General features: G+C 39.3%; 1 protein-coding gene across 1 annotated transcript; it reads left to right on the top strand.

Annotated features, from left to right (window-relative positions):
* The first annotated feature begins 9,056 nt into the window (after positions 1–9,056).
* Positions 9,057–16,221, top strand: LOC138588526 (zinc finger protein ZIC 4-like). Its single transcript, XM_069658681.1, has 2 exons — positions 9,057–9,759; positions 12,822–16,221. The coding sequence occupies exons 1-2, from the start codon at positions 9,237–9,239 to the stop codon at positions 13,451–13,453; spliced, it is 1,155 nt and encodes a 384-aa protein (XP_069514782.1). The 5' UTR covers positions 9,057–9,236; the 3' UTR covers positions 13,454–16,221.
* Positions 16,222–16,528: the final 307 nt, after the last annotated feature.

The raw sequence follows: 16,528 nt of genomic DNA, 5'->3' as shown, positions 1-16,528 counted from the left end.
GACAAGAGGGTTCGGGGAACTTTTTTTGCCACAACAGTCTCAAGTAATCCACTGGGCACACACCGAGCTCTTTTTGTTCTAAGAACGTTCTGAGAGTGTTTTGTGCGATGTTCTGATCATCTTTTGAGCGGTACGTTTTTATTTGGTTCCCAGAATGTTTCTTTTAATAGCAGAAGAACGTTCTCTGAAAACATTCTCAGAAAGTTGCAGTGAGAAGGTTCAAATCACATTTCAGGAACCTTTTATAAATCACGTTCTGATAGTTCAGGCCGTACTAACATCCTGAAAAGATCCTCAGAATGTTGCAGTGAGCATGTTCTACCTTTGTTTTTATGTAACATTGAGCAAATGTTTTATAAAAAGGCGTTCTGACATCCCAGACCTCAATAACATCCTGAAAATATCTTCACAATGTTGCAGTTAACATGTTATGTCTTAGTTTAAGTTTTAACCTTACAATAACTTTATTTGAAATGATAAACATCCTTAAAACATTCTTTGAATATTAGATTAAAACGTTTTCTCTCAAACATAATTACAACTTGTAGGTAATGTTAACCAATGTTATGGGAACGTTCCCTGCTAGCCGGGCACCTCCCTCCTCTCCTGCCATCCTGGGATTTGTTGGATGTTATTTTGTTATTTTTATTAACAATGCTTCCGGTGGCCCTGTATGGTAAAGGAGTATTTCGCAGCTTGTCCTTTGTCTGCTAGGTGTAAATTGTCTCAATGCCCACCTCCCGGTCTCCTGCTTCCAATACCTGTACCTCACGGACTCTGGTCTGACATCTCCCTCACAAGGTTATACCACTATTATCACTGTGGTTGACAGATTTTCTAAAATGACGCACTTTATTCCGCTGCCCAAATTGCCTTTTGCCAAAGTGACTGCAAAAGCTATGCTTTCCCATGTTTTTTCCTATCCATGGTTTTCCCAGAGATATTGTGTAAGAGTCCTCAACTTATCTCCCAGTTCTGAAGGGCTTTCTGCTCTTTGCCTGGTGCCGCTGTCAGCCTCACCTCTGGATATCACCCTGAGTCCAACTGTCAAACTGAGAGGAGGAATCAAGAATTGGAGACCTGCCTTGTCTCCCACAACCCCTGCCCCTGGAACACCGGATTTTGGAGTATGCACATTACGTTGCTCTGCCACTGGTCTCTCCCCTTTTCAGTGCGCTTACAGCTAGCTGCCTCTGTTCCCTGAGCTGGAGTCAGAAGTCAGTGTCCATTCGGCTCAGGCCTTCATTGGTCACTGTCACCGGATTTGGAGGATCAGGACGTCTGCAAGGTACAAGAGGGGGGCAGATCAACGGCGAGTTCCAGCTCCCTCTGACCAGCCTGGGCAAAGTGTCTGGCTGTCCACCTGAGACCTTCCCCTGCATGTGGAATCCTGTAAGTTGGCGCCGTGATTTGTCAGACCATTCCCTGATTCTAAAGTTGTCAATCCTGTGGCTATCCATCTTAAGCTTCCCAGACTGACGGATTCACCCCACCTTCCATGTGGCTCGCATGAAACCTGTGAAGGAGACCCTGCTGATCTGATCTTTGCTGTTTGGATTTAGATTCTGCCTGTTCCCTTTATGGATTAGTTTGTCTGATCTTGTTATCCCTTTTTGCAAGTAAAGACTGTTTTACTTCATCCTGAGTGTTTTGTAGTGCTTGGTAGTCCTATCTCCAGTGGTTTTTTTTGTTGTTACAGGTGCTGTGGAAGCTGTGAATAAGCAAAACATTTAGAGAACATATTATTTATCTTGGTCGATATATAGAGGCAGGACCGTTCATTCTCTTACCTTTTGTAAAACAAACAAATATGGAAGCTAATCTAAAGTGTATAAAAACAGCGGACCCCATTTCACTGATAAATCACTCTCGGTGACTTCGATTCAAGTGCCGAACATTACGAGTGGTGAATACTTCTACGTCAACTAGCATGAGCTCAACATACCTCGAGGAAAAATGCCTTTGATGCTCTATTTCAACAAACATTATTAAAATAGCCTGAATGGAGACTCCTGTTCTATAAAATGGTCATTTAAATATAGCATTGAAGGGTTTTCCCCTCGAGGTATGTTGTACTTGTGCTAGTTGATGTAGAAGTACTCGTCACTCATATGTATATGTATATGTACCTGAAACTTCTGCCTGTACTCTGTTTTCAGGCTCTGGAAAAACAAAGGCATCATCACCATAGCAGACTTATATGTCAACAATACTTTTGCTACCTTCGCACAGTTGAAGGAAAAACACACACTCCCAGACGCACATTTCTTCTGGCGCAAACAGGCATAGCACAGGGCATTGTTTTTTCTGTTGTGTTTTTTAAATCATCATCAACAAGAGCAACAAGGTCAATATTGTCAACATCATCATCATCATGAATATTCTTATGAACATCAACAACTTCCTCAGTGTCATCATCATTAATAGCATCAATAACATTATGTGCAGAGGTGTTCATGGAAGAGCTGGGTCTTTAGCTTTTTTTTTAAGGTGGAAAGGGACTCTGTGGACCACCAGGGAGATGCACTCATCATTTCTGCTGCGGTACGATCACTGTAGTTGTCTAATAAACGTAAAAATACCTGCAACCCACCCGCTATCAACAAAAGTTTTCTTTTTTAAGACCCCGTTACTCAATCCACAGTGACATGTTTGCAATCCACGTATACAATCCACGATACACGTATCAACAAATAATAATGACAGTAACGTAGCTGTACATTAAACTTTGGTATAATTAACAGCACACATCGTCAAAGTATGTGGAGATTCTTTCTGTGCATTTGCACTCACAAAATAGCTTTCTAACATTTGGTGCAAAATCTTTGAAAGCAAAACGCATGATTTGTGGAGCCGGAACAGTTCCTGAACAAGACTGCAAGTAATCTGTCATGAGTCACTCTAGTTTAGTTATGTTTTTGTATTCCATGTTCGGGTCACAATTTAGTCTTGTTAAGTATTTCACTTGGGTCTTTTTGATTAGATAATTTCCTGTTTTACTTTGTCACCTTGTCTCTCGTGTTGGTCCACTTCCTGCCTTTGTGTTTCCCGCTTGTTTGATTATGTGCCCTGCCCTGATTGTTTTCACCTGCCCCTTGATTGTCTCACCTGTGTCTGATTAGCCTCACCTCCTAAGTTTATTTAGTCTTTGTGCTCCCCTGTCTCGTGGCCAGTTCATTGTCATCCATCGTGTGTGAGTCTATGTCCCTGACCTTACTCTGGATTATCTTCGTGCCTCCCCTGATTTCCTCGTGTCCCTTGGATTACCCTTTTCCCGGTTTTGTTTGTAAGTTTTTTGCTCTGTCTTTTGATTTTCCTTTTTGTCTTTTGTTGGAGTTTAGATTTTGTTTGTGCATATTTGCCTTTTATTTAATTGAATCCGTATAAGTCTGCTTCTGGGTCCTCACCTTTTTGTTAAATTTGAAATCATAATCGCGCGTGCAGATAAATGTAGGTGACAACCTTCACTCCAAACTCAATAAATTATTATAAACAATAAAACAGTCCTTATCAATAAATAAGGCAGAGTCCTCCTCTCCATCTTCTGAGTCTGAATGCCGTCTGTCAGAGTCCAAGTCCGAGTGATCACTGCCAAGTCGAGTCATGAGTCCTAAAAATCAGGACTTGAGTGGGACTCCAGTCTGAGTCCTGGACTTGAATACTACAACACTGATGGAATCTAGTGACCCAAAAAAGGCTTAAGGCAAGAATATAGGTACATTTTGGAAAAAGGGGGCAGGGATTCTTCAGGGCAGGAAAGGAACAAGACAACGTCATCTGCGTAAAGCAAGATGTGATGATCAACTTTGCCTAAGATTAATAGAGCAATGGGGGGGAAATAATTGAGAACTACCAGTATTTAAAAGGAGTAATATGGACATAAAAGCAGTGGGTTCCAGAGTTAAACGGTCCTTCATAAAAGAGGACAAGCCAAGACTTCTTTAGGGGTTAAGGCAGTTGTGGACCCACACAGAGTCCAAACTAGAGTCTGTTTAACACCCCAAAACAGCAGTGTTGTCTGGGAAGTAGATGCTGAGGGGGGGAGCATGCCAGAAGGCCCCGCTGCTCAGATGCATTGCAGCACAAACAAAACGCACATTAGTAGGCAGAAGGGAGCCGAAGGACAGATGAAAGAAAAGGCAGATAACGGTGACTTACCACACGGAGGCCAACACTGCACCCAGGAGAGCTTCCCGCGGAGTAACCTGTCTCTCACTGTGCCGGCAGCCAGCTGCACTACAAACAAATGGAGATAGTGTCACCAATATGCAGAGCGCGCTCACAATGAATGGAGGAGATGGCAGAGTGCACTACTTGAATGAAGAGTAATGATGTCCCTGACACCGACCATGCCAAACCAAGGCTCCAAACACACCAACAAAGGCCAGCAAACCGCCAAGATGTAGCCACCACGGGGAAAAGACGGAAGCGGAAGGAGAGACAGAGGTATGGCCACCTACCTGTATATATAGGTGCGCACCACATTGCCCAATCAGTGTGCCAGTAAACCTGGCACAGTGCCAAGAGCGGCCGGGAGGTTACACATAGCAATTGCAAATATTAAGGGGCTTAGAGGACAGTCCTGTCTGCAAGAATATTGTAAGGAGAAAGATGCTGACTTATTATAATTTGTAATCACTGAGGCCATTGGGGAAGCACCCAGCAAGTAATTATATGGCTAATAGATGTCTAATAGTTGTCTACACGTAGACCTGACATCTAGGCTAAAACAAGGCTTAATTTGGGCTGTCGGTTAAACTTAGAAGTCTATGCATAGAGCTAATATAACCTAGACAGGTATTAGGTGGCTAATATACCTACATGTATATGTCTATTAGACACCAAAGTATAAAGGATCCACTTTCCATTCATATTTAATAATTAGGTAATTAGGTGCCAGGAAAATGATGCTATAAGTACTTGGTACACAGTTATACAGCCCAGCAAGCAAAAGATGATACCTTAAATGTGATGATTTAGTCCAGCTATGTGTAGCCAAAATTTTAATAAAAGAGATGAAAAGTTTTTGCTCACACAGCCTGCCAAATGTATGATCTCCAATCATGTACACAAAGACTGTCTACACAAAGACGTAATGTTAACATACAAAAATCATAAACACTTCATGGGCTGTGTGATGTAAAAAGAGACATCGTAAAGAGAGCAGTTTTGAACATTTTCCATAGAAGAAGAAAAAAGAAGACTGCGCATGCGCAGGTACTGTGGCTGTGCAGCTCTGACAGTGAAGGATGAATGACCCCTGGATACTGAGGTAGTTCATTAATACTGTTGAAGAAAGTTTTGAAACTCCATAATCAAATTGTTTTCAGGCTCCTGTGAAGAACTTTCAGTTTGTGTTGATTTTGGCGCCCCCTGTGGACAAAGCCGTACCTCTTATCTCTTTGCTGATTTTGTCCTGTACAAGCTAAAGTGGTGGTTTTTTATAATAATAATAACTGTATAGAAATAATCGATCTTGTCGCTGATGGTCTGGTTTGTTTTTGCTTTTGTTCATATAGAGTATTCAGAATCTGTTTCATAACCAGTGAAAAACTCCTCACAGGAGCTTTAAACAAGTTTTTATAATCAAATGATTTAAATAAGTTTGTATCATCAAATGTTTTCAAGTTAAGATTTCATAGTCAAATGTTTTGCCGTAAAGGGTTAATGTGGCATACTGTGTCCTTTGGTGAGTCAAGTGCAGGCAAAAGTGGGTAAGACCAAGGACGAACTGTGTTCTTTAATGAGCCAGGTGCAGAAAGTGTGAGACCAAAGGACTTGACTGGCAGGCGGCAAATTCTAACTTTGTCGGCGAAACTGAAAGCGGGGGCTGCGGGACAGCAGGATGTGACATCATAAAGGGTCAAAAAAAAGATTAGAGTCTGCCCTTTTCTGACACGTTAGAAAGATTGACATTGACAAGAAGCAATAGAAATCAAATGTTTGTTCTCTTCAGGAGGAGTTCTATTGAATGTCTATAACCAAGCTCTGGAAAGTAAAAGTCAGTCTCATCCAGATGGACTTTTATTTGTTTGTATTTATACAGGAATAAACTCTTTTTGCATCAGATTCTGCCAGTCTCTTGTGTCTCTGAACCTTTTTTGAGGACTATATTTTTAAGAATGCCCTTAATTACGTTGTGGCAAGGGGGTTCAGGCCTCATCTGGCCCTTGGGTCTACACTTTTACCACAACAATACCTAATGGACACTTGATTGACATGAGAGATTGATAGCTGACAGGGATTAGAGCTTGGCTTGAGTTGAGATGACATGGGATTGAATACTGATCGACCCATTTTCGCAAAACAAAATTGTGGTGACTGATGCACTGCTCGCTTATATAATCATTTTAGCCGCCAGGACGCCAGGTCTATGTATGTATGGGTATAAGCCTTTTATTAACTGCAAAATTGCTTTGTGGGACATTTGGTATAGCCAAATTGTGAATAAAATTGTCAATAAAATGAAGACAACATTTGCTTGCATTATGCAGATACATTTTAATACTAACAACGGAGGGATGTCAAGACTAAAGATGGAACCGTCACTTATGGTACGTGCTAAAATTAGCAACATGAATGCGACACAGGGCTGGCCTGTGGCATAGGCAGTGTAGGCAAATGCTAAGGGCGCATCCATCCATAGGGAGCACCGCACCGAAAATGTTAACAATAACATTTGGAAAATACCGGAAGTACTCCGGGATCCTGCAATATATTCAGTTTTCTGGCCTTAAATTTTTTGGTTTAGTAACTGTTCTTTTGTCTTGTTCAATGTGTATTTGGTACATTCTGTGTTATATAGAGTCATCAAAGAAAGAAAATCTTCCTGGAATAAACCCAGTCTGGTTGTGTTGGATTATGCTTGTGAAACAGTTCTTAAGTCTGTGGGCGAGTATTTAAGTAAACACCTTAAGATCACAGGTGAGGAGGGCAATAGGACGATATAAGATAAGATAAGAAAGAACTATATTAATCCTGAAGGAAATGATAGTGCCATGCAGCTCCAAGAAGTACAGTACAAATTAGAGAAATGCAAAAAACAACTCAAAATAAGTGAAAATATAAAGTGTATGGGTTAATGCAAAAGAGACAGTGCCTGATAGAAAAACAATATTACAATAGTTATTTACAGAGGTAGGCAGGAAGTAGTGGTGGCAGTTAAATTGACAGTAGTATTGACAGTAGAAAAGATTATATTCCTCCTGATACTGCACATGCTAATAATAAATAATTATTGCACAAGATTATGCATTCTATAAATCTCAACATGAATACAAATATAAATGTTGCCAGATGAGATACTATGAGGCTAGCTCGGTCTGATCTATTTTATCTTTTTCAGTATCAAGGAGTATAAAGTTTCAGGGATTCGACCAGTTGTAATAATGATTGAACATCTTTAACATGATGGGAGCTACCTTATCTGAGTATGCTTTGTAAAACTCTATAGGTTACCAGAATCCATCAGGGCCCGTGGCTTTCCCATTCCCAGGGAATGAGTGTATGCCTTTGTAATTTCCTCTATGGATTAGAACAACAAACTGTAGCCACTCCAGTCTGTTTGATAAAATAGGCCATTCCTGATAAGGGCTAAAAGTTTCTATAAGGATTTTATTGCTGTGAACCATAGACTATGAACCCACTTTTTCGTGTTTCGATTGCTAACCATTTCTATGCTTTTAAGTTAAAGTTAGCTTACGGTAGCATCCACCGGTAAAAGCCACATTTTAACAATGTCCCTTAATCTTTTGAAAACAGCACTGAGGCGTATTGTAAACAGGAGACGTTATAGCAGCTTGGACCCGGAAACAGTTTAATGCGGAAGTGTTACCGCCACTTACCAACCGGGTTGGACAGTTGATGTTGCCAAGCTGTCATTTCGATTGAGACTGGCCAATAGAGAGATGTCTTACGTCTTTCAGCCTAAATCCCGGCCATGAGATTCAGCTAAACTGCATGCAAAACTTTTGGATTCGCAAACAAAATGTTCAGATTTTCCAGAAAAACTTTTGGGTTTGCATTAAAACATTTTAAATCACACATTTATTTTATTAGCAATAAATAATTTTTTTGATTGCAGTGGTGACAGTTTTGCTCTCAGAAGCGTGATTGCAGCGTGCAAGGTTTTGCTGTCAAACCTATTCTGTTTGATTGCATAATAAAGAAACAAAATGAACTCCATAGTTTTATGTTTATTCTACATAATAGAAAAGGTGACGCATATTTTAAAGCTGTTACAATAAACATTAAGGTCTATTAAAGAGAACATTCCTGTCTTTATTTATTGTAGGTAAACTAAATTAAACACTGGCTGTAACAAAATGTTTTTGATATTATCTTATCTTAAAATAATAGTTTTTACTGAGCCAGAAATTTAAGTTGAGAAAAGTTAATATAATTGCCTGTAACACAATTAGTGATTTAATTAGTTTATGATAAAAGTAAAACCTCACTTAAATAGAGACAGAAATATTAGGTGTTTCCAAAGTGAAAACATTTGTTTGTAAAGAAGTATGTTAAAAAAAATGGATAACATACATATATAATATATAATATTTATAATAAGTCATTGTTTTACTTTGTGTCAATGTAAATTTTCGGGAAAATAAATATTTTTGATTGGTATTATCAAAAGTAAAGTTTCAACCAAATCCTAATTTTAATTTGACAAAAACTAATACATTTAGCTGTAACAAATTCGATTTTTCAGTTGCTCCAAAGCATAATTTTTTTTCAGTGAGCTACAGAGAACAGTAGTGTTAAGAGTGTTTGTCATTTTGATTCTTGTACACATTATAGTATTCTGCCTTTCATTGCATTAAGTTCCATGTTAGGTAACTTCAACACACATTTCCATGAAAGAGTGGATCAACATACCACTTGAACGTAATTGGAATCAGTTTACTTCTCTGTTTAACTACGAATGAGGAAAGGAGTGTTGCAAGAAAGGAGACAGGGACGCCGTTAGACAGTGTTGGGACGCGGCCTGCTGTATTCCTTCGACTCTGTTAACCTCCATTCACAGTCACAGTAAATAAAAGCATGGAGGCTCTCGGGATCTAACACCGAACAGCGGGGGGTAAAAACACTGCCGCATGCGTTTTCCCCTCACCAGATTACAGCGGAAGGAAGCAGGGCAGCGGCAAAAGCTTTGCCTCTTGGACTGAAATCATTTTCCGCGGAATAGAGGATTGTAGCTGGCAACAGGAGCGGGGCAGCCCGCCGTGCTGAGTATGAAGCGGACGGCTGTAGTGGCTAGGCACAATGGCCTCGTCTCTCCGTTGGGGAACAACAACTCCGGGGCTTCGAGCATCGTCTCACCACCCCAGCAGAGGGCTGCTAATATCTCCGCTTCTGCCGAAAGTGGTACCGGCGGTGGGATGGACGGCCTTCTGGATTTCTCCAAAGGCCCTACCGTCAAAACCGAGCTAGTCTGTAAATGGATTGACCGAACTTCTCCGAGACAGAGGCTTGGGCGGACGTCGACATCCGTCTGCGACCAAACTTTCAGCTCCATGCACGAGCTGGTGGACCACGTCACCACCGAGCATGTCGCAACGGGGCTTGAGACCCTCAGTCATGTCTGCATGTGGGACGAGTGTATGCGCGGCGGGAAGGCGTTCAAAGCCAAATACAAACTCATCAACCACATTCGCGTGCACACCGGGGAGAAGCCTTTTTCATGCGCATTTCCCAACTGCGGCAAGATGTTCGCACGCTCTGAGAACCTCAAGATCCACACGCGCACACACACTGGTAGGGTTTCATGATTCTGTGACTAGAGACAGAGCGATGTGATACAGCCGTTAGGCTATAGTCTTTACATCCATGTCATCCGCCAAGACAGCAGCCTCCGGACAGAGACGGAGAATAAAGAGGTTAACAGAGATTGTTCCCAGTCGGCTAGGAATCCCCTCCATGTTTACGAAGGCTCAGTCCAGTACCAATTCACGTCCGCCCTTCATTGCTCCCTTGTTTCCTAGAGGAATCACGGGTTGAAACTGCTGCTCAGAAGCCATGCAAGGTGACAGGAAGCAGCAGGCTGATGAGAGAGGGAAAGGGATAAGTACAAAATGTAAATGATTAGATGTACACACCAGAAATGGGTAGGTTGAGACATACACATAGCTCTGATGATATTTTGGTTCCTAGTTTGCATATGATATATAGTATAGCAGGAACTGTATTGTTTTTCAGAATAACCCAGAATCAGATTTTTCTGACAGCATCTGCATTTCTGAATAAGTTTACATGATATATGATACATGCTACACCTTTTACATCAGCAAGACTACCACTTCACCCTTTTATTAAGGGTTTATTAACTGTAATTACTAGATTGGTATGGTTATTAAATCATTTACTATGGCTTTATAGCTCAATTATGATATATTAATAAGGGGTTTCCAGGCTGTGGACAATCCCTGAGGTTAGAGGTTTTATTGTGTTTTGGGGGCATTCCATGGTTTTCTTACACAGTGAGGATGGATGATATTCAACATAGGTTCCCGACATTCCACCAAAATCAACCATTCAATTACCTACCATTTGCAACTTTATGATATGATTTTTTTTCAGGATCCAATTTACTAACATATGGAGTTATGGCAGAGAAATATCAGTCATTTTGTTGTGACTACCCTAAAAGAATATTGTTTATGTGTTTAAAACACATCTATAAAAATAACAATAATGATTGAATACGTTTAATAAACCCGTTATTAACTTTTGGAAAGTCCCCTGACTTGCATGTAATTCTCAGAACATTAAAAAACACTTTTCAGTATGCATACTACAGCCTCCAAAATGATCATGTTTTTAAATCATAAAGTCTCTTAAACAAAAAACAAAAACGGAACATGTGAAGCTTCATGAGGAGGATTTGTTGCCGAATTGTCAAATAAGATTGTATTATCTTAGCCAGAGTAAAATGTTTCGGTTTGATAGGATAACTATACGGTTGTGAAATTATTCTGTGCTTAGAATAGTTTATAAAAGAATGAAAGAATTCGAGTTAGAATTAGTAAGAATCAAAATGTGATCATATTCCTAAGTAAAACATCACACTGTGGCAACAAGAAGTAAATCAGCAATTTGCAAGCAAATCAGGTCCATGGTACAACACAAGGATGGTGTAAACACAGCACGTTAACAAAAGTGATAAACTCATATTAGTGTAAAGCAGAAATTATATATGCAGTAATTATATTAAAGCATTTTCATTACAGTTGACAGTGATGTTTCAAAAAAATCCTTAGAGGTGTACTATGAAACAAGTTTGATGTCAAGGCTTTTGTTGTGTTGGCTAGCGCCGCAAAAACGCATCATTTAACTGTTATTATTCATTGATCCTCAATGAAGAATATAAATGATGTTATAGCTGAAGTGACAACTGCTCATTGTAACATGATACAGATTAATCCAAAAGTAGTACGACGTCAAGAAGTCCTTTAAGGCTGGACACTGTCTCATAACGAATGATGAGTGGAAATCACAATGCTTTTTCATTTCTAATTTAGTGTAGCAACTTTTTATATTACTATTCCCTTGGCAAGACCTATATCACTCATAGACAATATACATACAAGTCTGAAACTCTGAATATATCTTCTCTCAAATAGATGAGTCCAGCATAGGTTAGCATAGCAAACAAAAAAAGCCAGCCTGCTGACATAAAAAATCTGGCATCCCCCTCCCTCAGGAGAAAACAAGGAAAAATACATGAGATGGGAAATATTTTTCCTCCAGATCTTAGATTTAAACCCACAAATTTGACCTGTAATTTGTAAGTTTTTGACCAATAAATTTAAAATATAATGTTTACATCTTCCATGAAAAGCCCATTCTACATTTAAATCCGTATGTTATAATCCTTTACATAATCTTATGCAATACCGAAATTGTTGACCTTGAATAAACAATCTCTTGGAGTTCTTTTAGGCATCTCTTTTCTACTCATCTTCAAATAATCTGCTCTTGCTTCAAATTCTACTTGAGATATGTGAAAAAGGTGCATGTTATATATAGCCTAGGTTATAAGTATGGCCGAAGTTCCTTTTACCAACATTTTGCCCTGGTACTCCAATAAAGATCTATGTCCATATGCAATTTGTCTAACTTACCACCTTGATACTTTGAGCACATTTCTGTCTAAGCTGTAAGATAAAATGTAAGCAATGCAACATCGTCATCTGCGGCTCTCCTCGTCTACGTGATATGGACACCTCAAGTTTCCTTACTTCCAAATAAAAATGACATTTTTAAGAGACATCTTTTAAAATAATGTTTCAAACCTATTTTAGATATTCCAGTTTGTATGCAGCTGAATGTTTTTGCTTGTGGCTTTGAGAATTGTTTATACTTTTCATAAATGTATATCTTGCTTGTAGTGTTTTGATCTGATTTTTGTAGCTTCAAAAGATGTCTGTGAAGGTTCTCAGCCATCCAGGTCATAGTAATTCTAAGCTTAATCTAAAAGGCAACTGGACTTGGTTGAAGTTGTTGAAGACGTTTCACCTCTCATACGAAAGGCTTATTCCTTTGGATTAAGCTTAGATCTTCAGAATAGCAGCCTCAAAGTCAAAATGAAGAGGTCTGTTTTTGTTGTTTAATTGAAACTTGATGAAATTGAGTTTTTAGAAATTCAGCCTGTTTGTTGCCTTTATTACATTTTAAAAATGTAAATAAATAATTATAATATAAATTATTTGGTTGTAGCTCATTTCATTAAACTCACTAAATGAAACCTGCAGTAGGCAACATTTAAGAAAGATTTTAGTCTGTGATAATGACGAGTGTGATTTGTGTGTGTGTTGCAGGTGAGAAGCCATTCCAGTGTGAGTTTTGTGAGCGACGATTTGCCAACAGTAGTGACCGGAAGAAGCACTCACAGGTCCACACAGCATCAAAGCCGTACGACTGCAAGGCTCTGGGCTGCACCAAGTCCTACACCCACCCCAGTTCCCTGCGGAAACACATGAAGGTTCATGTCAAGTTGTCACCTACCTCTGAACCCCAGGACGCATACGACTCTGTCCCTCATCAACTCCAACAACCTCATCAGGCTCTGCTTGAGCCCCTTGACCTTAAGATTAACCGACTTGCTCCGTCCCTTGGCAACAGACACATAAATTTTCCACTTTTGTCCAATCATGAATTGGATATAAGCTCAGCCAGTGAAGAGGACAATAAGTTGCTGCTGCGTAGTTCATCTCCAATGGCAATGCCTCTGGATCTTTCTCTGTCAGGTCTGAAAAGTCAACTGGGCCAGAGGCAGCAGAGTGGCAGGACCCCGCGGAGGAGCCAGCGCTCAGTCAATCCAGCCTTACCTCAGTTGTCTAACATTAAGGAGTGGTATGTCTGTACCAGGACTACGGCACCACACTATCCTCTCCTTCACCCAGACCACATCAAATCAGAACCTAGTGATGATGAGGAGTATGTCACGTAGGATGGAGGGGACTGGTGAATTTGGATGTGAAGAACAGACGTCGAATATTGTGAGACCCGGGTCAGGCAAGCAGTTTCTCTGTGGAATCATAGTTGCTGTTATTTTTAATCCGTCGTTCCATTTGAAGACGGAGTAGCCTGTGGAGGTTTTACTTCATCCGAAATACAAAACTTAGCTTAGAGATCTTTACTATCTGTGGACCAAAAGCAAAGGACATAGGAATTCCATTATTATAGCTAACATGCAAAATGTTAACTAATCAGTTAGTTACCTGACCTGAATTAAAAAAGGGCATCACATTGAAGAAACGGACCAGGGAATGTTACTGACTGCTCTTCTTGCTGTAAAATAATATGAAATGGATTTGGGTATATGATGACCTCTTTAGAGAGAGAGATTATCTGAAAGATCCGACAAGCAATTTCAAGGGCTAAATTGACACTGATGGAAAGTGGTTAGCGTTAACCTGAGCTCATGGCAGCATTGTACACATGGTAACAAAGCAGGTCCAAAACCGCGGACACATTGGGTTTAGGCAAGTGTGCGCCTGTTAGGTCTGTGTGTGCTTTAAATTAATACGTTTGTAAAATGTCAAAAAGTTACGAAAGCAGCTGATTCTGCTGGTTTCATTTGCTTTTAGGCATTGCCATAAGCACTTTGTTTGAAGCAAACTTAAGCCTCTACTAACAATCCATTGATAGTAACTTGTTAAAAAATGTTAATGAGATCACTCTGAGGTCTAATCCAACACAGAAGCTATCAGTACAGCTGCAGTTAGGAGTCAGTGGGACTGCTTTATTCTGATTATCAAGTCTCTCCTTAACCTCATCATCTCTATGGACAGTTCAGCAGGCTACTCACCTGCGTTTGTTTACACTCCATTTCCAACCCAAGGTTTTGAAAATTACCATACATGTCATACCCATATTTCTTTTAACAGTAGAATGTGTAATAAAATCTGAAAAGACATCTTGTATTTCACCTTTGATCAAACGTTGCAGCCATGAAAAAGTTTCATCTTGGATTTGATTATTGAGTCAATAATGTATTCACCCTGTTCAAAGCAAACAAGCAGAATATACTGTGTAAGACTGTGGTACAGCTTGTTAATGAATTGAGTGACTTTTACCAATATACTCTATCCATACACTCAGGTCAGTTGAACATGGATTTGAAGTTGAGACAAAACATACAAGAAGCAAATTGTTTCAATGTACAACGATAGAGTTTTCACATTGTGAGCACACCTAAAATGTATCTAATAATCCTTCATTGCACAATAAACCTTAATGCACCACTAAAGTGGTACATTAGGTTAAAGATGAACAGAAACTGGGATCTGTAAACTGTCATGGATGTTGAAAATGGTTATAATAACAATTTGGTTTAAAAAAAAAAAAAAAACCTCAAGTCTCCGTGTTTCCAAGTCTTGTTGAATACATAGTTTTGACTGATAAGAATGACGGACATACTGCTGAGACAATACACAAATCGAGCGATGCCCTGTTTCCCTTTAAACAATATCATGGATTTTAGAAGTGTTTGTAGCTGGACAAGTGCAGTGCAAGTTTTGAAAGCAAGGACAGAACTGTAAATGAAGTTTTGATTCTCAAGAGCAATAATCTCCAGCTACAGTATGAGCAAGCAACTGCCTATATTGCCTGTATCATTTGCAGGGTTTGCACAGTGTCACAATGGCACTGTCACCTCACATCAAGAAAATCCAGAAATGTGATCCTTCAATGTCATTTGGGATGGACTCCAGATTTCTGTCATATGTGACATCTGATAATCTGAGACAGTTGTAGGCATGCAAACACAAATTGAAAGCAGAATAAAATCCATTGCATTTGACCTGGAAGTCAAGTGTCATGTTAGATACTGATACTGCCTACTTACTAATATCAGGCCACTTTCCGGTGCTTCCACCAGCCTTCTAACTGTTCAAAGTACAGACGTAACAGGCACGTGTAGGATCAGGTTGCTGCTTTTTATTTGCTTTCTGCAGAATAACTTTGTCCCTTAGTGACGAAGACGACATATTCAAGTTATTACAACTAAATAGCTCATCCTTGTGTTCCTTACAGGGAGGATGTTTTGCACTTTGTATTGAGAAAGGCAGTTTGATATAGTTTCACAACAGATCTATGTATGTCATTGAGGGCTTCCAGTTCAGACACTCATATATTCAGCATATCATCTACCCTGTCTCGGTCAAACATAAAGGTTTATAGATTCAAGGTAGCGATGCAATGTGACATACCTTTATCCAACATAAATTCCAGGGAGAGCAACCTGAAACCGATTGCTTTTTCTTTCCATATTTCCAAATCCAGCCTTCTGATTAAGCAGTAAGCAAGATTCGTTTTTAAAGTTTCATTCTTTTTCTACTGAAGTAAAATTATTAGACCAAAACACATCCCCTCTGACCCTGAATACTGATGATACTCAACCGTGGTCCTCTAGTGAAGAAAATAAATATTCACAAATGAACAGAAATAGAAGTATAATTAGTATTATTTAACACATACAGTATATTTATTTGTTTTTTTAAATACAAGTTAAATTCTTTGTAGCTCACATTACTGGTTGGAGGTGCGTTTCTGATGACCATCGATGGGTAAATGAGCATTTTTCATGTCGGTCCTCTGGTTTACAACATGTGCACTCTTCACAGAGCAGCACACAAAACCTTTCTCTTCTCATTACATTGTTTTTTCTTATGCACAAGAAAATGTAATTTGTTAAATAAATCATTTAAATCTGAACGATTTATTATTATTCTTTGTCTCATACACATAAATATGTAGCAGGCAACATCTACTGTATACTGTTTTTTATGTCCAGTTGCAGGATTTCTAATGCTGTCTTTGTGAATTGCAATGTAAAAAAACAACACAAAACTAATCCATAAAATAATGGTTATACTATTTGTTCTTGTTTGTGACGAAAACATTTTTCAACAAAAATACTTTGGAAATTATTCCTTGGGACAGTCTTCTACTGAGGGAGAAAACATGGGGGGAAAAAATTAAGGTTGGAAAAAAATAAAAAAGGTGAATTTTCGCTTTCGCA

Source organism: Semicossyphus pulcher, unplaced genomic scaffold (assembly GCF_022749685.1).
Source record: "Semicossyphus pulcher isolate SPU_LCO1_2020_fin unplaced genomic scaffold, fSemPul1.0.p SCAF_12, whole genome shotgun sequence".
NCBI classification, from domain to species: Eukaryota; Metazoa; Chordata; class Actinopteri; order Labriformes; family Labridae; genus Semicossyphus; species Semicossyphus pulcher.
This window is presented reverse-complemented; position numbering and strand designations above follow the sequence as displayed.